General features: G+C 39.5%; 1 protein-coding gene across 3 annotated transcripts in view; it reads right to left on the reverse strand.

Annotated features, from left to right (window-relative positions):
* Positions 1-22,808, reverse strand: part of LOC140936287 (uncharacterized) — a 26,962-nt gene extending 4,154 nt beyond the window's left edge. The window contains exons 1-4 of one of the 3 annotated variants that reach the window (XM_073385734.1): positions 22,664-22,808; positions 20,138-20,238; positions 18,692-18,868; positions 12,496-12,998 (exon numbers count right to left, since the gene is read on the reverse strand). In XM_073385734.1, the coding sequence (XP_073241835.1) occupies positions 12,649-12,998; positions 18,692-18,868; positions 20,138-20,210 (600 nt within the window). In that variant the 5' untranslated portion in view covers positions 20,211-20,238; positions 22,664-22,808 and the 3' untranslated portion in view covers positions 12,496-12,648. Of the gene's footprint in view, positions 1-12,495; positions 12,999-18,691; positions 18,869-20,137; positions 20,239-22,634 lie in introns of those variants that run through there. The other 2 variants (XM_073385735.1, XR_012165371.1) reach the window with 2 other exon arrangements.
* Positions 22,809-23,407: the final 599 nt, after the last annotated feature.

The following is a 23,407-nucleotide window of genomic DNA, read 5'->3' on the forward strand; positions in this document are numbered from 1 at the left end:
GTCTGTACATGAATGATCTACCCGAAGTCATCAAGTTTAGTAACATCAAATCCTACGTTGATGATACAAAGATATATTTCTCGTTCGCGTCTCAGAACATTGATTCCTGTCTACGCCACGTTGCTGAGGATCTCAAACATGTTTCGGAATGGTGTTGCGCTAACCACCTTTTGATCAATCGTGGAAAAATTAAACTAAGTTTGTCCTGTTTGGGGTGAGGCAACTTATCTCCAAGTTGCCCAGTAACATCATCCTAAATTCCTTAGTATTTAGCAAACTGTTCTATTGCTCGACCGTATGGTCTGGAACTTCTAAAGAAAACATCCATAAACTACAACTTATGCAAAACTTTACCGGCAGTATACTTACTAACACAAAGTTTGATCCCATTACACCAGTCTTACATGAACTTGGTTGGCTCACCATCGAAGAGCTACTACCGCTCCACGATGAAACTATGATTAAATGTCTCAATGGTCTTGTGCCCAGCTACTTAATAAGTACTAACTTTGTAAAACGCTCAGAAACTCACTCGTATTGCAATAGACAGAACAATATACTTATTAATAACCTACGTCCGTTTCGAATCTCAGCCGCACAGTGTGCCTTCCGTTTCAGGGCGTCTAAATATTTGAGCAGTCTTCCTGATGGTATTACAAAACTCTGCCTCTGTTGAGGTTTTTAAAAGGAGTGCCAGGCTTGAGACAATAAAAATGCGGGAATAGAAAGTTTACCCATAGTTTGTTAATCTTTGTAATTAATTCTTTATTAGTATAGGTAATAGCATGATTTGTAGTGATATTTGGCATAAATACCACGAGTGATATTTCAAAGTTGTTATACGTAATTTCATGTGCCGTTAGGCGAGTGAAATTTGAGACAATTTCGAAATATCACGAGTGGTATTTATGCCAAATATCACGTACAAATCATGCTATTAATTGTTTATACTACTACCCTACTACCCTTTTCACATGTAGGTATTTCAAATTAAGCTGAAATACCACTGCTCTAAGCCAATCAAATTGCAGAAGTTTCTCATGTAGTAGTATAAGCTTTTTAATTTTTTATAATTGTAGTTCTAGCATTCAAATTTAATTGTGTTTAATACATGTAATTTTTACCTATTTCGTACATTATACGTAGTGAATAATCTTGTAAATTAATTCTGAAAAACCCAAATGGGAGAATAAATAAATGTATTGTATTGTATCTAGACTTTCCGAAAGTTGTAACAAGTCTATATTGTATCATCATTCATTCATTCGTGAAGACTTTTGCAGGGATTGATCAAAGTTAAGTTGCGATTCTTCGACTGGCCAATACCAATCTTCATCAGGTTTATTGAGATATCACGAATTTACAGAAATATATATGAAGTAAAATAATGACCGGAAATTACATAATATGACGCGGTATGGTGTGGCTACTTAAAAAGACAAGATAACAAAAAAATAAAAGATATGCTATTTTTAGTTACAGTTCATCACGTTTATTGATGCCCAGAGGCTCAATTGTCTTAGCTTTATGGACAAGGTGGGCTTCACGTGCTTTCCTGAAAGAATCACGCTCATTTTTAAGTTTTTCAATGGGAATCAAAAGCATATGATTGTCGGAATGATTACTGGTAAGAAAGCGTTCTGAAACTGCAGTATGGATGTAATTACCAGTAGGGTTGAGTATAGGTCGTCTTTGTGTTCATTAAAACGGTCTTTGAGGCGACGTTTAGTTTCTCCAATATATTTTAGATTACATAGGCGACATTGAATCAAATGGATAACATGAAAAGTTTCACAAGTGATATGAGATTTGATGTGGTGAGTCTCACATTCACCTAGTAACATACCATTCCTTGATGTCATGGTTTCACTTTCAAAAGTCTTCTTGACTGCAGGGGCACCCAACGGATCTGTTCCTCACAATATCTGTTCTACAGAGAAAATTTTACTGGCTGGGAACTGAGGTTTCGACTGTTCTGCTGGGAAGTAAAGTCTTAAATCTGCGGTCGAGAATTTATCAAATGTATCAAAAATTCTTGCTGGAGATATTTTATCCCTCTAATTTGTTAGAAATTTTTCTTGGGTATATATCCAGCTGGGTATCAGGAGTAATCGGCTCCTCTCAGGTGGCTCCTCTATGTGCGCGAATTGTGCGCGCGGAGTCGCGCGCTTATGATTTATTTACCGCTGATCAAAAAATCTGCACGTGGGCACCGTTGTTAGAAATTCGAAATCAGGCTACGCTCCGCCACTGGATAACTGGCAACGGTTCACTGGCGGTTAGGACGATTCATGAGATTCATGTTTATGCAAAAGGTAAGGTTTCTTTGAATATACTGAATATATTGTCTACTATTATGCATGCATGTTATTTTTAATTCCCTTGTCTTACTTATCTGCATGTCACTAAATGCCATTAAAATCGCTTCTCGGTCTCGGTGAAGGCCTTGGCGCGCAGCCGTTAGATAGCTTTTCAAAACGATTCTTCTTTTCTTAGTCTTATTTTTACTCAAGGGTTGGCTTAGTTTCAGTGTGTATTGGTGGTTTTCGGATGAAACCATTTCGAAAAGCGCGAACGAGATACTGGGGATAAAAAGGATAAGTAATGAATTCAAATTCTTTAACTGTAAAATGTGCCTCGCTCTTCGCCGCTGGGAACGTTTCGCGCGATTCCCCAGCGGCGAAGAGCGAGGAGAAACGGATTTTTCACAGGCTATGTACATCGAGTCTTCTGAGGAGTGTGTTGTGAAAGAATTATTTCGGTGCATATTAATTGGTGTCGTTTCTTTATTTTGCTTTTAATTATTTACAGTGGCTTTCATACTGAACCTTGAGCTGTAATATTTTCTGATAATGCTTGACAACGTGAACAAAACATTTTGAAAAAGCTAACAAAACAGCCAGCATGTACTACCACGAGTTTTAACAGCAATTCAAAATCCGACTCATTGTGTTCTTGAAAAGTTGCATTTTTTCGATTCCAGAACATCATCCTTTCTTTGTTTTTTTTTTATCTTGGATTTTAGCCCAGTTAATAATTAAACTTTTTATTGTGTTCTACTTCTACTTGTTGCAAAGATTTTGTCTCAATTCAAATGCTGTGTAGTTGTACATGTAAATATATTTATTTCATTTATCCTAATGCTCAGTCAATTCCAAGCATACCCATTCTCCCTGGGAATTTTTCTGGCATTTTGTTCCTACAGTGGGCATTTTTAATTGACAAAAGCATCATTGGGGTTGGAAATTTTTCATTGTTTAATTAACCTTTCCCCCTTAAGGGGTACCATCTAAGCTTGTACTTATGTATGTACTCTGTATATGCCATACTGTTTGCCAAGTCTACCCTGGAAAGTTTATCTTATTAAGTAATTTTGGGTTGTAAAGTTGCCCTCTTTGCAGTGTCTTTGGGGTCTGTATGGATATCAGGAAAACTGTAAGGTTCCTGAGTTAAGTTGTTAAGTATGTTTACTGTGAAACTCACAATACCGTGAACACCAGAAATATTTATGGAATGTTATTGTGTTACGAGAATCAGGCAATAATTAGGCGTGAGATAACTTACACACAAACAGCAATGGTAATTAGTTTGTGGTTTAGAGTTTTGCTTGCATATTCCTATTGGCCAGTACACAATCAACAATCCTGAAAATTTTCAGGTGCTCACTGTTTTCGGAGTTTGACAGTAACAATTTTCAGCTTTTTACAAGGTGACGTACATGCAACTTTTGCTTTGATACTGGGGCATTTGTTCCAACTTTTATTTCCATGGTGGGGTTTTGTATGTATCTACTGGCCCCACAGTAGGGGCGGGCATTTGCAGCTTTCGAATTAAAAAATGATAAATGCATGTGGAGGGGGGTGGGCATGTTTAGAATTGACTGAGTCATAAAGAAGCTCATCTTCTGTAATCCTTTTACCTATACAGCCCTATTTGTATATATTAAGAAGTTACATTATGATTTATTAACCCACCCCATGTACCCTCACATTAAAACAATATACTTCTAGAACAGAAGTATGTTATATGGAGAATTCATGTTTTTGTATTTGCTACCTATATATTTGCTAAATATTCTGCAGAATTAAACAATGGCTGCACCAGGTCAAGTTTGAAATAATACATCTAGGCTGATTTATATTAACTGAAACACACAATATTCCATTGGTTTTCTCATTGTTATAGCTCTCATTGATATAAAAAGGAAATGCTATGGAATAAGTTCTACATGTACATTCAAGAGATTAAAACTCAGCTTTTGAGTCCTAGTAGTGCTGCATACACTTTTCTCCCTGCAGTAATTTCAATACATAATTCTAAGAAACAGATCATAATAATAGGAATTTTGTAGGAAATTACATGTATGCAATTGTTATACCATGTTAACCAGTGGATATCCTGATATTTCATACATCATATTGAAGTTGGATGTGACCCTGGACAAACACTGACCTCTTTATGATTAGATTTGTCTGTTGTCTAAATTTAATCTTACCCATATTCGTCATCAGAGGTAGAGTAATATTGTGCCATGTACATCAGGAATTAGTGCTGCACAAATGGGTGTAATAATGAAAATAATAATAATGTTTTTCTGTTTCTTTTTCTTAAGCTTGTAGTGACAGGAGGAGATAGGACTTGAGCCCAGGTAAACATTTATTTTATGCGTAATTTTTGCTTTAGTTATATAATGTATGTTATGGTATTAATCAGAACATGAATGTCAACATAACATCTTTTTGTAGTCAATGGATCAGTCAACCATAATGATTAATCGTGAAATTTAATTTATCCTGGTACAAAGGAACAAAGGACAGAAAAGAACATTATGGAAACGTACACATGTAAAGAGTGATAATTTAACTTTGATGCTGCTACAAAAACCTTTGAAAATTCCCCTTAAAAACAATTTATTAATTTACTTATAAAAAGACATCCGTTTCTGTAGACATGAACCTGGTTGGTGTGAAGAGAATGCATCATTGAACTGTGTTGTATAGTGTATATTGGTAATCTTAGCAATGGATCTTTGATTTCCTTTTTGCATATAGCGGCAGACAGTCAACCACTTGGTCATGTTAAAACTTCTTTTACCTTAACCTGCCTGACGGTAGAGTAAGTCTATGTAAACAAAACACTATTCCTCTCACTAAAGGGCTTGCTCATGTTTGAGTATTCATTGGTCATTTTTCCTTGTGACCGTTTCTCCTGCTGTAGGTGGGGCTAAAGTTGTGACAACGAGCATTCTTTGTGTCTTCGTCCTTGCGACCCTCTCTTCTGCCATTAGGTGGGGCTAGAGTTGTGACAACGAGCATTCTTTGGTTGTTCGTCCTTGCGACCCTCTCTCCCGCTGTAGGTGGGGCTAGAGTTGTGACAACGAGCATTCTTTGTTTGTTCGTCCTTGCGACCCTCTCTCCTGCCGTTAGGTGGGGCTAGAGTTGTGACAACGAGCATTCTTTGGTTGTTCGTCCTTGCGACCCTCTCTCCCGCTGTAGGTGGGGCTAGAGTTGTGACAACGAGCATTCTTTGTTTGTTCGTCCTTGCGACCCTCTCTCCTGCCGTTAGGTGGGGCTAGAGTTGTGACAACGAGCATTCTTTGGTTGTTCGTCCTTGCGACCCTTTCTCCTGTCGTTGGTGGGGCTAGAGTTGTGACAACGAGCATTCTTTGTCTGTTCGTCCTTGCGACCCTCTCTTCTGCTGTAGGTGGGGCTAGAGTTGTGACAACGAGCATTCTTTGTTTGTTCGTCCTTGCGACCCTCTCTCCCGCTGTAGGTGGGGCTAGAGTTGTGACAACGAGCATTCTTTGTTTGTTCGTCCTTGCGACCCTCTCTCCCGCTGTAGGTGGGGCTAGAGTTGTGACAACGAGCATTCTTTGTTTGTTCGTCCTTGCGACCCTCTCTCTCGCTGTAGGTGGGGCTAGAGTTGTGACAACGAGCATTCTTTGTTTGTTCGTCCTTGCGACCCTCTCTCCCGCTGTAGGTGGGGCTAGAGTTGTGACAACGAGCATTCTTTGTTTGTTCGTCCTTGCGACCCTCTCTCCTGCCGTTAGGTGGGGCTAGAGTTGTGACAACGAGCATTCTTTGTCTGTTCGTCCTTGCGACCCTCTCTTCTGCTGTAGGTGGGCTAGAGTTGTGACAACGAGCATTCTTTGTTTGTTCGTCCTTGCGACCCTCTCTCCCGCTGTAGGTGGGGCTAGAGTTGTGACAACGAGCATTCTTTGTTTGTTCGTCCTTGCGACCCTCTCTCCCGCTGTAGGTGGGGCTAGAGTTGTGACAACGAGCATTCTTTGTTTGTTCGTCCTTGCGACCCTCTCTCTCGCTGTAGGTGGGGCTAGAGTTGTGACAACGAGCATTCTTTGTTTGTTCGTCGTTGCGACCCTCTCTCCCGCTGTAGGTGGGGCTAGAGTTGTGACAACGAGCATTCTTTGTTTGTTCGTCTTTGCGACCCTCTCTCCTGCCGTTAGGTGGGGCTAGAGTTGTGACAACGAGCATTCTTTGGTTGTTCGTCCTTGCGACCCTCTCTCCCGCTGTAGGTGGGGCTAGAGTTGTGACAACGAGCATTCTTTGTTTGTTCGTCCTTGCGACCCTCTCTTCTGCCATTAGGTGGGGCTAGAGTTGTGACAACGAGCATTCTTTGTTTGTTCGTCTTTGCGACCCTCTCTCCCGCTGTAGGTGGGGCTAGAGTTGTGACAACGAGCATTCTTTGTCTGTTCGTCCTTGCGACCCTCTCTCCTGCCGTTAGGTGGGGCTAGAGTTGTGACAACGAGCATTCTTTGGTTGTTCGTCCTTGCGACCCTTTCTCCTGTCGTTGGTGGGGCTAGAGTTGTGACAACGAGCATTCTTTTACTGTTGGTTCTTTTGACCCTCTCTTCTTCCACATGTTGTGTAAGGCTTCTGACGATGGGTGCTGTTAGCCTGGCCTTATTGTCAGTTATTTGTCCTTCTAAACTTTTTTTAAAAATCATTTACCCCTTTTTTGTTTTGTTTCAACTAGGGCAACCGTCTCAGAGCTGTTTTAATAAATTCCTAAATAGCTTTCTTGTTTAATTTGAAGACATGGTCATAAATTTACTGCTGATGTGTGTACAATTGTCTTCAATTTTTGTGCTATTTTACAATGATTGTTGTGCAGGTTGCAGATGTAGTGTGGATTGCAAATACTGATCCATGGTTTATGCGGTACATTTATGTAATTTTTTTTTACTTTTCACTAGAAATTGCATGTTTCAATTATAACTGTATTTAATGCGGTTAAAGTAGCTCAACCGTTTAGAACCAAGAAGTAAAATGCCCTAGCCCTTATTCAGTATTTGTATCTTTAGAAATTAAAAAAATAAATAGCAGTTAATGAGGAGCTCTGTTTTAAGGAAAAGGCTTTAACATACAGACAAGACACAATTTCAACCATGTTTAGAACCAAATTTGGGAAAAGTTGATTTAATTAAACCTCTCTACATGCCCGTGATGGATGATGTCGATAGCAACATTCCATTCATTCTTAGGGAGAGAATATTTTTAAACAAAAAAAACACTTGTCTGTTGGAATTATTATATTTTTACCTCTTTCAGCTGGATTTAGTAGGTTTTCTTTAATATTCGTCTAATGGTTCTTTTTTTCCTTGTTTTTAGATTTAAGTGTGTTAGGTTTTTTGTGGAAGCGCCAACTGCAGAACAAACTTATCGGGGTGTAAAGGAAAGGTATCTTAAGGTTGACAATAGTCACAATAAAGTGTTATATCTGCATGTTCTTGGTAACTGCATTCTTTTCGTCCATCTTACATAATAGTGTTACACAACTGTTAAAAAATTCTTAATTAAAACATTCGGGTTTTGGCGGAGCGCGAGTTCACGGTTGTCAAAACCTATTAAACAGCCTGAAGTATTATATTCAAGTTCGACTGAATAGGATTCACAAAAGGTACATCTAGGGAAGGCTTAGTGACGTTCCTTTTTCATTACCATTGTAGTTGTTGTTATTCTTGGTTGACAAGCGAGAGATAAGGCTGTGTGTTATTTATTTTGACCGTATATACTCGAATCAGCGCCGCAATTTCCAAGCAACCCTGCGGCGCTTATTTGAATACAGATATATTTTTTTTCTGCTGGCTGGCAAACATAAAGAAGGCCACTCTGCTGGCTGGGAGAATAGCCATCTAACCTGCTGGGAGTGAGGAACAGATAAATTCTTTCCAGCAACACAGAAAAGTGCTTGAAAATGCCTTAAAAGCATCTAAATTTTGGTTTTCTGTAGTTAACGGCTCATTTTCAGAAAAATATTCGTTGGGTGCCCCTGTGACTGTAACGTTTTCATTTTTATCTATTTTGACTGATCACGATCTTTTTGGATCCGACGTTGAGCAAGATTGTTCGTACACAGTTTTTCGGTGCTTTTATTACCTTGACTAAACATTCATTCATTCATTCATTCATTCATTAACCCGTGGTGCTCCGCTACACGGGCGGGATCTCCGCTACAATCATGATGTCAATGGTCCGATATTATGAGACTATGAAACTGAAGCTGATATTGATGTAGATGCAAATATTGATGGGTCCGATATCCGATATCAACAACGGTACTCACGCTAACGAAACCTATTGATATTAATGTGCCAACCAGAAACGCATTGGTTTTTTAATCAAAAGTTTTTCTTTTGTCTCACTCCTTGCAAATTTGAATAAAGAAAACAACGTTTGTAAACATTGATGTCTCCTATGAGAGTCTCGTTTGCGATATATTAATTAAGTGGTGACATCCCGCAGCTTTATTTACAATTTTTGTTATTTCGAACGCAATTGCTTGCTACTGCGATTCTTTAAAAGATTATTTGAAAAGCGGAATTCTGTTTTATTATGCACGGTTTAAGGTTTTATGTTGTCACGGTCCCACCAACTTTTCAGAGGCAATCTCAAATATATTTGAAAGTGCGACGAATTAAATTACGCTGGCATATTTATTGTATCAAAAATGCTTCCAGATCGAGCGAACTCCGTTGAGATATGAGCTTTTTCGCTCACGTATTTTTTGACAGGGAAAATCGACCGTCTGCCAAGAGTAAACATTTATTTCTTTCGTCTCTTTTCTTTAGATGAAAAGATAATACTAAGCAAAAATAAAAGACACGAAATAATTGTTATATAATTATCATTTGATCTTACATTAAAACAGTTGTAAGGTTTTAAATGTATGATTTAGATTGGCCTAAATTTTGACGCAAGATAATTTACACGAACTTATCATGCCGGGGTCCTGACATTTTCTTTGAAGTATATCTATTCAATAGCGTAGTGAGTCTTATTAACCATGTCACTCAATCATATTTAAAACAAGGCAGTTGACAAGAGCTATTCAAACAGGCATCGAACAATAAACTTACCGTGTTATAAGTTACACTCTTCTGTCGCTCTTTGGTTCTGGTTTAATGTCATAGCAAGTCAAGTTACCTTTGGTATCGTTCATCCAATCGCTATATTCTTCAGTTTCAACCAGTCCGTAAAATTTTTGGAATTAAAACGACAGTATGTATTTTAGGCGTAATGTATGTTAATTGCATCAATGACATCACAATTATTGTTGTCTGAGACCCCATGAAAAATCTCACAGAATCTTGCAGGGCCCAGTTCTTCGAAGGCCGACTAGCGTTTACTCGGGTTAAATTTTAATCTTGGTCTCTTTTTCTTTTGCTCAGAAGCATTTTCTCGGTTATTTCTGTACCTTTTTGGGGGGATGGGGGTAACCAATCATCAAATTGTAGACGAGAACCCGAAATAATATCTGAATTCAAATTTCACACTAACCAGCTTTGAACAACCGACCCAGGACATTCGAAGTGTTGTTATAACTGCCCTTGATTATATGGCTACAATAACACTCGGTGGAATACGTTAAATCGATCCACAGAATACACGTTCACGAAACTGCTTAATATCAGTCTTTACCTGAAGAATGGAATTTACTCAACGACATCTAAAAACTTCAACTCTCTTTTGAAGTTGCTCTCCCTTGTGTCTCCGATAAGTCCCTTGTATCTAGCCTTCTTTGAAGGTGCCCATGGGGTTAGCGTAGTTAACAGATATTTGGCCTAAAAAACAGTAGTTAACTGACAATTGGTCAAAAAAAAATTAGTAATTAACTGAGAAATGAAAAGGTAACAGTTAAGTGACATTCTGTTAATACGATCGTTGATGTTACTGAAAGCAACAAAGTTTTGCAAACAAAAATGCTATTTTTTGACTTTTTTCTGTCTCGCTGACGACCTGGTGGCAGTCATTAACTGATATTTCTATATTCAGGCAAAAAGGCACCAGGACAGTACCCGGCAAACAGAAAGCGTCAGTCATAGAGCTGGCTGTAGACAACTCAACGAATAATTCGTTGAATATCAACAAGATTTCTGTGTTCGGAAAAGGAAAGTACTGTTTTCACGGACCCAGAAGATCGTAAAGTTAAACATTACTAACCAAAGAAAAAAGCTGTGACTGTTAGCATTTGTTCTGGCCAAAAAGAAGTTTTGATGACTCAAAAATCAGCATCTTTCTTTTAAGTACATGGAATTTGTACTTACGAAAAATCGTTTTGGTAACTGATGTTGCAGTTCTCAATATTGACACTATTAAGGTCGTGTTTAAATCGATCATTTTGAAACAGTTTCATTTCTTAAAACCCTAGGATATCTTTATGACGCTTTTGAAATTCGCGAAAAAGATAACATTGAGGACGCGAAAGAGTATGTCGACAAAGTCTGTATCGAGGTACAAAAAACTTCTCAGTGACAACGCAAACGATTTCTCTCTTCAATACAAAACATTCAGTAGAGCTTTGAACTACGCCCAAGACTTTGGAACCACAGTGAAAGAATCGCTTAAAAGAACTACGAATTGGAAGTGGGCTACACTCACAAAAAGTCGAATTGTCTCGTGTCAAATACTTTTATGCCTTTGTCAGCAACTCTCAGCTATGTCTCTCCCATCTGTGTAAACAGTGGCACAAGAAGATGAATCTGGATAGAAAACTTTCGACCTGTTTGACGACGAACTATAAGGAGCGAATCAACTCGAGATAAAGCGGGATCTTTCCCACCAGCGTCACGGAACTATGTCATGCTATTTGCTATGTTTTTAAAAAGCTAAAACGTTTTTTTTTTATTTTTACATCAATTGAATTCCAAAAATCTTGGTCCAGTTTTGTTATTTTCAAGACTATATTTTGGCATTGATGTTGTTTCCCGTCGTCTCTTGCAATGGATTGCAAGGATTAAAAATGGACTGAAACAAGATACAGGACATACAGCAACCAGTTAATTACGAGACTGATTCAGATAATAAGAGTGACGATGAAGGTGACTTTGAAGTAGTTTATAGCGGGACATGCATGACCAGGTCGGGAAGATCAGTACGAGATCATGACTGGTGCGTCTGGCCTGGATGTACATTGATGGTTATACAGCTTATCTAATTTGTACTTACAGCGATAATCGATTAATAGGGGTCTTAATAGCTATCGCTTACCCATTTTTACTACTTAGGTTAGATAATTATGTTCTTTTAATTTCTATATTTTCAGTTACTTTATATAAAATTAAAATTGTACTATACGGCGGAGTTTATGTGAATTCGTGTAAGTTTACTCCTTGATTTTAGTAGGGCCTACCCCCAAAAGTGACTGACGTGCTGAAGTAAAGAAAATTCGAGCTATGACGGAATAATATTCGCTGTAGGCAAGCTAAAAGTTGATGGCTAACCAAAACTAGCAGTCAACTGAGAATTGGGTACCCTCATTAACACCCTCTTCTTTCCTTTCTTGCTCTCTGCCTCTGTTTAGCCCTTTTGCATTGTTCATTGTTAATATTCTCTTCTTCCACATATAATCAGTTCGTATAATCATAATTACAACTTTGAAAGCCGCTCAGTACCTTTTGTTACAGTTGTCTTATTCACTTGTACTTAAATTTGTAATAAAGTTAGACTGCTTGCAGTCCGCCTTTTCCCTTAAAATCCGTCTAGTTCTTGTTCTCATTCAGCGCGATTGCAAACCACGATGTAAGAGACTGCTCGCAGTCTATAATAAAGTGTTGTAATAAAGCCAGAAAAAAATTATATTCGAAGTAGTATAATGGTCCAGTTTCGTCCAGTTTCGAGTTCGCTATGACCACTGAATAAAAGAACTGAAGATGCATATTTTTCTACAGGCTTAGCCTCCATTTGAAATAAATATATAATCACAAATTCCAACGAGAAGAAGACTGGTTTACTACTCTGTCTATTGTATATTGTCAAATTTCAAACACTTATAATTACAGTCAACTCCCCGGCTTTATTGCAGACAATGTTGGGACCTCCAGGTAGTGTCCTCATTACCGAGAATATGTAATAGCGGGAGTTTATTTCAGTCAAACGTCTGTGATTTGTGTTTGCCGGGGATTTAGCTGCTGTCCGTTCTATCGAGGTGTCCATTATGGCGGGGTGTCCGCAATGTAAGAGTTGACTGTACTTGCCGATATTTGTGAATATTTTGCTTAATGTCGACGCTAAACCTGTAGGAACGTCACGTTAATTAATGTTTGTAATTAGCGATAATGAGACCTTTAAAAGTTGATAGTTTTGGTCAAATATAGACCTGTTGAGCCCCTTTTAAATGAATGTCACTGTATCACGCACACAGTCCTAAAATGACCAATAGAATGACTAAAAATTCTTTACTGGTCAAGCGAGTCGAATTGCTACAGGGATCCTTAAGCTGACCGTTGCAGAAGTCGCTGTCACAACACAGTTTGCAGTGAGACGTTTTCTGGTATTTGCCGACGGTCCATCTGATAACGGGTCTGTTGCAATCTCTTTCGCAGCTTCTGACGACTTGTGCGGTAGTTCCATTGGGCAAAACCTTTCTGTACAGAGCGCAGTGGTGGTAATCTCCGCCGCATGAGTACTCCCTCGTTCCGTACAAAGAGTTCGTACTGCATTCTCCTTCTTTAGAGTTGCAGTAATGGCACACAATACCACCTATAAGAGAGTCAGAAATTATGGAAAAATTAAAATTTCTTTTCCATTTGCCATAAAAAGTGCGTCTGCTTCCCCTGGTAAATAACAGGACGGAAGTGAATCCGTTATATAAGATACATATCTTATACACCGGAGTCCGTCGACTGTGCCAGTGTAAAAATAATTGGCCAGGAAAACCACCTGCTTTCACGCAAGATAAGCGAGGCCATAAAGATTCATAATCGGCGACCGGAAATGAACCGTGATCAGGGCTACCACCTGTCCCCAATTTAATGTAGCCTCATGATCAAACGAGTAACCACAAACCGTCATCACTGATGAAGGGGTCCGGATAGGTCGGTACTTTATGTAAGCCTCACGTATAATGTCCTGGGACTCCGGATAGGTTCCGAAAGCTCTGAGTAACTTTCAACAAATTGTTGGTGTTGAAGAATATATATATCTATTATATGTATTTTGTTTCTGTAATATGTCTCAAAAGCCGAATCTTCACTCTGTCACGTTTAGTTTACTTAAGGTTAACCCACCTCAATAATTCTTTTACAGAGACTCTGGGCTCATGTGCTACTGCAGTACTGCAGTGAGCCAATGCGCATGGAACAGAAAATACAAAAGCTCTCTTTTGGAATAGCAAAATAATTAGAATGAGATTCGTCAAAGGATATTAAATTATGTTCCGTTGTTAGGGTAGATGGGAATGAGTGATTACGATCGAAAAAGCAGTTAAAAAAATGACTTCCACTCTTTAAAATAGAAACCAGGACATCAGCGGAAGCTAATTCCAAAGAAAATTGATACCATCTCTTCTTTAAGAACCGTTCGCATGACAACAGTCCAGGTGGTCTAGGATCGATGACGTACCTTCGGTCTGAAGTAAATCCGTAATAACCACGAGACAAAGTAGTCTACCAAGCGAAGGACTCATCAGTAGAATGTAAAGTCAACTGGAGATCGCGCAAAAAATGTTTTATACATGCCGGTTTTCATCTTAGTCTTTTCCCTGAAGTAAGAAAAAATGAACTCGTAAATCGATAGTAGTCGGGGACAACAGTTTTCCCTCATGTGGAACTACGAATACTGTCTTTTTCAAAATTAAACAGGAAATTCAAGAAGAAACAAATGCAAGAATACTCAGGTATGTTCTCAACGTGCGATAGCGTCAGTCAATCTTAAATACCAAGCAAAAAGCTTCATTCAAATTTGTGAATTTGTGCAAATTAGTTGGGATTTTCTTAGTGTGATTTCCTATACTGACAGGTTTATGTAGTTTCCACCTTATCATCTAAAGTTGTTTTGCATTTGTACGCGTTTAAAAACGAGTTCTACAAAAACGATTTTCGTATAAGATACTTGAGCGTGCAATAAATACGAAATACTGGGAAGTGTTTTGAATGCCTGACACCTTTAGACCTAAAAGTAAATGTGTGTACACTAGTGTAAAATTTCTGTTTCGCCACACGAAAAAACTTTATCTCACTCTAAATCTGTTAACTTTCAGTTAGTTAAGAGTATATGCTTCGCCAGTTATTTATGATAAGATTTTCACTAAAATGAAGCGACAATCGTGTAAATAAACAATTTGAATTTAAATATGCAGATAGTCACTGGCAAACAACTGAGCTGATCAAATATAGCAAAAAATATTCAAAACGAACCCAGCATTTTTTGTACTCGGTGGATGCAAAGATTTCTTGCTTTCATCGAAAGAAAAAAGATAATTGTACTAAAATTCGGTCTAGATTTTTTTTTTTTAGCAAAAATCAAGTTCAAACCCAGTCAGAGGGATTTTAAAACCGTGTTAAAACACCTGCTCTCAAAGTTCGGACATTGCTATTCATCACTGCAACTGAAATGCAAGGCAAGGTTCAGTCCTATGCATGATATTGTCTATGGGTTCGTTTATAACTTCTGCCAGTTTTCTTAACTTGAAAGTAACCCTACTTAAACTCGTTCAATAAGAGAAAAATAAAGGTTGTCTTACGCTTGAAAGCGTCGATAAAGGACTCTTTCCAGAAGCCGGACCCAGATTACTGATCTCCATTTTCTTCAGCGTTGACGCGTTGCTAAGATTCCCGAAAATGAGTCATTTGTGACGTCATACCTCGCGCAAAGACTTGGCGGTGAAATTTTTATAAGCTATAGCACGTATAATCTTGGATGATGTCAAGCCAAGACAAGATAATTTATTGAACTCAGCTCGGTCTACATATTATACAGATGAGAAATTTACATAGACGATTAACTACGATACAAGTCGGAAATAAAATAGTCCACTTTCACGACTTACATTCTCAAATGTCCGAAATGTCGTAATAGTATCGCAGTCTGTATCGGTGGCTAAGTCGCTGGTAGGTAAGCAACGTATAAACACAAGAGCGCAGTTAATCCAAGGAAATAACGTTATAGCAATGACAATGTTGTGGTTTAATAGTACGGGTTCGTGCCATCTAAGGGACTCCGAATTCCGGAATCCAGAAAAACTTTGCTCATGGAATCCGAAATCCTGGGCTTTGGAATCCAGAATCCACTGACAAGGACTGGAATACAGTACCTTCAATCCGGTATTCACGGCGTTAAATCCAGAATCCAAGACCGTCTTGGATTACCTTACATGAGGCGAAATGCAATCGGCTCCTGGCGAAATGGTAATGTCTGATAGCGACTGACGATATCAGAGGATCACAAAGAGTTCAACCTCGCGATCGTCTCCAGTACTTTCCTCTTTCCCCTTTTTCCTTTTCCCGCTGTCACAGTGATATGGGCATCCCCGCGTTTTGGGCATCCCCATCCCCATATCCCTAGCGTTTTGGGCATCCCCGGTGGGGGATGCCCAAAACGCTCATCGCTTCGACTTTGCCTAAATTATTTCAGACTGGGGAATAGTCGGGATTGTCAATCACGAATTTACGGCTGAATAGTGTAGATGCATGTTAGAATTATATCGTCTGACACCGTTTCGCCGGGTTTATTGCGCAGAAAAAAAACCCATAGACAGAAAACGTTGGCTCAAAACATGACGAAACTGAAATTTACAACCGCATAACATCGCTTCGCTGTACAAAGCTTTATTGTTTGCAAAGCTTCAATTTTATTTAATAGAACTGTTTACAAGCGAGCAATGCCGCAATCACCGGCAGCTGCGATCGTCTGATTCCAAACAGCCAAAAACAAGAATACTAAACAGAACAATCAAAAGACAAACATGAATAAAACTGCGTTTTGCGGTGTTGAATTCATAGTATGCATGACATTTGAGGCCTTTACAACTTAACCCCGCAGCGCTACTTGACACACGAAAGGCTGTCACACAATTTATACGGAGGCCTCTTGCACCTACGGGACAGGAGAAAACTGTTGCCGTTTTGAGATGTAGTAGGGGCTTCTATTAAATCAATTGCGACCAAGTACCACACCTTGGGAACAACCTTCACAGGGTGCAAAAGTATTATCGCGGCCGGCGTGTCCAGAGAAAGGAGCAGAGTAGTACTCTTCGAAGACCCTCGCTTTCTCTTCCTCGGTGATAACAAGTCGTGGAAGCGCTGTGCCATCCTTCTCCTTGGCCACGTAGAACAAGGACTCTAATTTTGAGTCATACTCGAACTTTTTCGCAAATTTTCGCAGAGTCGTTTTTTTGCTTTGTAAAGCCTTCCGGATAAGCCTTCTTTTTAAGATACCAGAAAAGATTTCGATTTTTAGCGGAAGCCATCTCTAAAACGTTTTCGATTTTCCCGCGAAATCCAGCATTTTTTTTGGAGGGGATGACCAAAACACTAGCGATTTGGGCATCCCGGGAGGGTACCGGGGGATGCCCAAAACGCTGTGACACCGCCCCTCCCATTTTTTAAGGGAAAAGCACTGGAGACGAGGTGTACAAGGTGCTTAGGAGGCACCACGCATCCAAGAGTTAAGTACAGTAGTGAACAGGTATAAGAACAGGACCTATCTCCCATATATCGCGCGCTAAAATGGTCACATGATTGAGGATTTACGATCATCACGTGACCGTTAGTTGAATAGAACATTAAATACATGATCAAACTGATGAAGAAGTTGAGATAACGTCGAACTATTTCGGTCAAAACTAAGACCTACTTTTACCCTGAGGACGAAAATGTCCTTGTCTACAGTATGATGATGGTTTTAAAACAAACGAAAATAAAATTTGAACCAAGGATAAAACTGAACCACAACAACCGCGGTAATGTCAAGTCAGTGTTAGGTTAGACGATGTTAAACCACTCAAATCGCGCTGTCCGTCGAACAACACCAGGTAACAATATTTGCTCTTCATTGAGGATTTTCAAATGCTATGCTTGGGTCACCCGTTCAAGAAAGGAGCATCGCGTACGAAAAGTCGCAGTTGCCTCTGCTATACATCTAATAGACTTATTCATGATACCCGCTATCCTTGCACGCGCATTAGGATTCATGGGATATTTTCATGTCACTTGGGGCGCTTTCCATGCAGTCAAAATTTCCGGAATTTCCGGTTCGGCGGTAAATGGAACACGTTTCGTCGGTTCTTCTCACTGGAAAATTCCCAGAAAAAGTGGAAAATCTAGAAAGATGGGACCGTTTTCCCGAACGGAAATTCGTGTTCCATGTACCCATTTCTCGTAGTTTGTACCAGTTCCAGGCGGCCACGGTCGGGCGCAGCGACGTACCGGGGTTTACGACCAAATGGAACAACTTTTTACCAATCGGAAATTCCACTTTTGCTCCCACCAAAATTCCCTCTTTTTTTCCTAAATGGAAAGCGCCCTCGGTATTTCAGAAGTGATAAAATTTGCCAGTACGAGTTATCGCGGAAGAGTTTGTTTATTCCGTTAAAACCAGACGACAATTTAAAAGTCATACAGGAGCATAGCTAGGATTTTTCAAAGAGAAGGTGTCACTGTGTCACACCAAGGGTTCTTACCAGATTGGCATGTCGCATCCATGCCGTGTTTTACTGAAAGCGACATTTTTTCGGATGAGTAGTGAGAGTGGGAGGAGGGAAAAGCCTACAAAATAGCCGCATAGATGAATTAAGTCCACGTAACGTAAATTACTCTATTTTGGTCTCACTGCTCATCACGAAGGAGGTCATGGGCACCCGAGCCCCCGCCCACCAACCCTAGCCACGCCCCTTCGAATTTCGACAAAATTTACATCATTATTGTTTGCTGGGAGGAAATCTTTGCTCGCTACTGCATTCAAAGAAGTAACAATGATCACTTCCACCCACAGTTTCCCACTATCGTCTTTACTATCAAAAGTTCTTCATTTTCTGTTGTTTATAATTAGCAAATTCGACCACGATTTCCTGCATTGGCAAATTTCTTCACTTGTTTGCTCCCCTGAGAAACCACATGACATTGCTTTTATCTCAACAATCCTTAAGCGCGTGCAAAGATTGCGAGTATCGTGAATAAGTCTATTGCTCAAGAAAGTGGTTGGCAGCATTTTGCCTACCGTAAACTGTGGAAAAGCCAAACCATCGAGCCACGAATCTACCCTCGGCGCTCAAGTATAAAGTGCTATAACGGTGATAAGTACAATAATTAACGCCCCGTATTCCACTCGTCCTACTTTGGATTTAGGATTGCAAGGGTCTATAAGGTAGTTATTACACAAGTCGCCATCGCAGCACAGTATGCAATGTTTTGTCTTCTGATATCTTCCTATCGTATATGTCGTATTAAACCTCCTACACTCGGACGCGCAGTATCTTGTATACTGATGAAGGGAACTGTTTCCAGGTGGTTCTTTCTTGTAAACCGCACAAAACTCATGATCTCTAGAACATGTGGTTGTTGCCACTCCACTGAGCGATTCAGGGGTACAGCCGGCGTCCGATTTAGAGTCGCATTTATAGCATACCGCACTTCCTGCGATGACAAGAAAAGAAGAATCAATTCTCTAAACTGAGGAGTTATCATATCCTTCAGGTCCCGGAGGGGCGGGGCGGGGGTACTTCCTAGGAGTGGGCTAATGGGTATGTGCCGCCGAATGGGGTCTCATTTTCCCGACTATATTAACTATTATAAAGTTGCATTTTTATAATTTTATAAGAGTTACTAGAATGGGGTCGCACATTTTTAGGATTTTGGTGTCAGAAAATTCAGGTATTTAGAAGTTTAAGTATAGAAAGATTTATACCACAGTAAGTTTAACAAATGTGTCAGTTCATGTCAGGATGACCTAGTTAAAAGGCTTTATAAAGTAGATGCATAAACAGAAAGTGACTAAGATGGGATTGTGAAAATTACTTTTTTCCTAAAGTGACTAAGATGGGGTCTATAGTATGGCCACAGAATAGACTACAATGAGGAAGGAATTCTGATAATCCAGCAGCACATACCCAAAAAATTTACCCCAAGTACCCCCCCCCTCCCCGGGACTTCAAGTAAAATTGAGGTGAGGACCTGCACTGGACCTAGTGGTATTGCCTGCAAAGGGCCTGGGTACGATCTAGGGACCACATGGTCTGGTAAACTGCTCATGGTATAGTTGGCAGGATGAAGTGAACTGAACAGACCTCAGCTGAAAGAGTCAGCTGTATTCACAACCCTTTACTTTGTTGTTTTTAGACTGGGTGGGTAAGGGAAAGATGTGGAGTAGGTGTGACAGTATCTGGAATCTGGAACTCACAGCATCGAACCCAGAGTCCCAAACTATCTGCAATTACCGTAAATCCTCTATTAAGACCCCCCTTTTCAGGGTCAGAAAGTTAATAGAATCCCCCTCTCTATAAAGCCCCCCCCCTCCCCTAATCATTCTTCACTAATAAATGATAGACTGTATTAATCAATCACGACTGTAAAACTTTGTGTGGACTGATCCGGGATGGTTTATTTACCAACTAGAAGTTCAGATTTGATCCTGATCCTCTGCTGCATGACCTCCAACCTTCTTGTACTTGAACTTTTCCACTTTGTATTCTAGTTACTTTATGGGGAACTGATACCATCATATTTTCTAAATTAAATAAGCCCTCCTCTAACTCTAATATAAGCCCCCTTGTCTTCATTAAGTGCCCCCCCCCCCCCTACACCCCCTCAAATGGGGCTTGAAATAAATAAGCCCCTAGGGGCTTAATAGAGGATTTACGGTACCTTTCATGGGGAGAATTCTATTCTTCACCAAAGAATACTTACCTTCGCAGATCAAATATGAAAAGGGTGCAGCCAGTAAGACATACAAGATGGCATAAGTACAAGGCGCCATCATTACAACACTTGATTGGTAGAATTAACGTCTGCAAAATGATTAAGATATCTGTTTTAATCCTGAGTGCTCTCTGATTGGAGATCAGCAAAAAAACCTTGTGTCTTTTGCCTTTCTTAAGTGATTTAATGGTGTCGAAAAATTGGGGGGCTACTCCCTGTGATGGCCTATACAGGGAGGGTCCACCCAAAAGGGGTATCTTATTCAGGCTTCAGGTATATGAAAGGGTAGGGATTTCACTAGTTGAAGTATATTTAAGCAATAGACCACACTTTCTATGGGTTTACCGGCGTGATAACCCACGCGGGATGTTGGGAGAACACGAGAAAAGCTTGTAAATCACGAGCCGAAGGCGAGTGATTTACAAGCTTTTCGAGTGTTCTCCCAACATCCCAAGTGGGTTATCACGCCGGTAAACCCATAGAAAGTGTGGTCTATTGCTTTTATAAAATAACTTTTAGTAGAATGGAGTATTTTAGGTAAAAAATATGGTTCTAGTACCGTGATCAAGTCACGTCTTCTCTCTAAAGTCATCATAAGCCAATCATGACTCACGATTTAATAGCGTTGAACTTTCTCAAAACTCAGTTCAGTCAAACAACAAACAGCAGCACTTCAAAACACGAGTTTTTGCACTCATTACATGATAACTTATGAAAGCTGTTTTACAGGAAAAGTCAACACATATTCATGCGAACGTTAAATGAGAGAATACGTTCATGGTTTGTTTACTACAGAAGTAGAAATTAATTGAACATCAGACTGTACGCAGCTGTATTTTGTTGAGTCGATCCGTAAGAATTTCGTTGTTACAGACGGAACTGGCAGCTATTGTAATAGAGGACTTCATTCACTTTTAACAAGCCGCAGTGGTTTAAGATCTGTTTTCTGGACTTTATTATGATCAAGAAATGCTGCGGTAATGACGTGGCTGCATTTGCGAAGTTGTCGCATGTAACTTTATATGCACGTACAACGACCGATGGAAATATGTCAGTGGTGGAGAACGGTTTCTTTGCCGTAGCCACATATTGGCGTTAATATTTGTCGATTCGTGAAGTGAGGTGGTTTGAGGTAGGTTAATTATGGCATTGATATCACCGAATAATTTGTGCAAATGTTGGAAAAAACCAACCCGAAACTCTGACATTTTTCATCATCGTTGGCAGCTTGTTTACAACTTACAGCGGCCGATTTTGTACCATATCTTGATCAGAGATCTCTTTTTGGAACAATTTCTTTCATTAAGAAATTTAAGTTTTAGATAAAATAAATCAAGAATTCTAAAACTATCCGTTTTGTTGCTTGTTGGCACATGGTTAAGTTTTCCTAGAGACTTTCTACACCAGAAATTCACACAGTTGTTGTCTTTCTCTGCGATTTGGCATCGTCGTGAAATGTAAACTGTTTTCCAGCTTTGTACTTTATAACTTCTAAAGCTATGGCAGTAGCGAATTGTGCTCAGTAATAAAATGTGGAAACCAACGCTTTTAATATTAAGAAGGGCTGAGTAAGTAACTTGTTCTGTTTTTTAGCCTTTCTAAAATCGTTGTTTGCAGATCAATAGCGGGTTTTGTTTATGGCTCGTGGTCCGGATGCCTTTTTCTATGGGTTTACCGGTATAATAAACCATAGGTTTTTGACCAATCAGATCACGCGTACTATCTCAGTTATTTTATAAAAAAGGGTAAAGAAATCTGTCATTTGAGTCTGTAAAAGGGCCCAAAAGGGTTAACAGAAGAATTTCATGGCTTTAAAAAGTCGTGAAAACGTTCTATTTTTGTGATTGATTCTTATTTAAAAGATAGTGCATTTACAGCAGTTAAAAGGGATGGAAAGTTCTAAACAAGGTAAGTGAAGGGGTACCATTTGTCAATAGAACGTATACAAAAGTGGTACCTTGTTTATGAAAAATGATGTGTAAAAGCGTAAGGGGTTGGACCTCGGGGCGGAGACATTTGTTGAGTACCCCCCCCCCCCCCCGCCCCCCTCCCCCGGGGATGAGTGCCAGTTGTGCTAGACTTGAACTATTATCAAGGCATACGGCTTTGAAGCCAGGTAAATGATCTTTATCAGTCATTTAATCAGCTGCAATATGCTAAAAACAACAGGAGTCAGCGTCGCCTAATAACATCACTGAGTTGTGGATCCGAGATCAAAGATCATGAATAACACAACATAATCAGGTTACTACAAGGACAGCTTTTTACAGGATCGATAGCGATTCTATGAAATCAAAGGACAGTTGAACCGAATTCGAAAAAGTAGATGTTATCGAATCTTAGAAGTCAACTACCTAACGTCAACGCAAAGCGATTTTTTGCAACTCAAGCTGTGTCCTACCTTACTGAATCAATCCTTTGCTTAACAACAAATGTATCAGTAAATACTCGCGATAAGTCGGAGTTCAATCCTATCTAAACATACCCACAAGTTTCATATGGTATCCAACGCACCTTCAAATCGATTTGATTGCATCTACTTCGTTTAAAACACATTAAAAGGTTATGAACACCATTTTAACGACATCGATATGGTAATAAAGAAAACAGCAGTTATTCTGTCACGCTTGCATGCGTATTCGTTAGCTTTATCGATTGACGTCAAAATGAAATCAATCCTGTGTAATAAAATAACAAGAAAGGGTAAGCGTAACCATAGCAACAACGTTAAAAGGCACTTGACAATTCTTTTCTGCTGAAGGCGAGAAACGTCGCAACTATGCAAGCCAGTTAGGAAGCAAACACTTACACTCAAGTTTCCTTCATTGATGCTTAATTTAGCATTGTACACATTACTTCATTCACAAAATAAAACGAACAGCTATTTCAAGGCCGTAACCAGACTTCAGAACAAGAAGCAAGAAGCAAGGCGGTCTGGGAGCATGCCCCCAAGAAAAGTTTGAAATCTAGAGGCTCAGAAATGCTCTTGCAAGCATTTTCCGTGGCATTTTTCTTCACAAATGTCAATCTTGGGCAAGTGTAGAAGTTCACTTTTTTATTGCTTAGTGATACTGGTGCCAAGTTAATGACCATCTGCATTTTAAAGCATTCTTAGTCAAATGTTGTAACACGTATTATAACAATAAAATGAATCCACGAGAGTAGCCAACGTTTATGGATTTTATACTGTAGGTAATTGGGAGAAGTCTTAGGTAACAGTTTTTTTGAAGTTAGTTCTTAGATGATATACAGAATCAC

Source organism: Porites lutea, chromosome 5 (assembly GCF_958299795.1).
Source record: "Porites lutea chromosome 5, jaPorLute2.1, whole genome shotgun sequence".
Lineage (NCBI taxonomy): Eukaryota > Metazoa > Cnidaria > Anthozoa > Scleractinia > Poritidae > Porites > Porites lutea.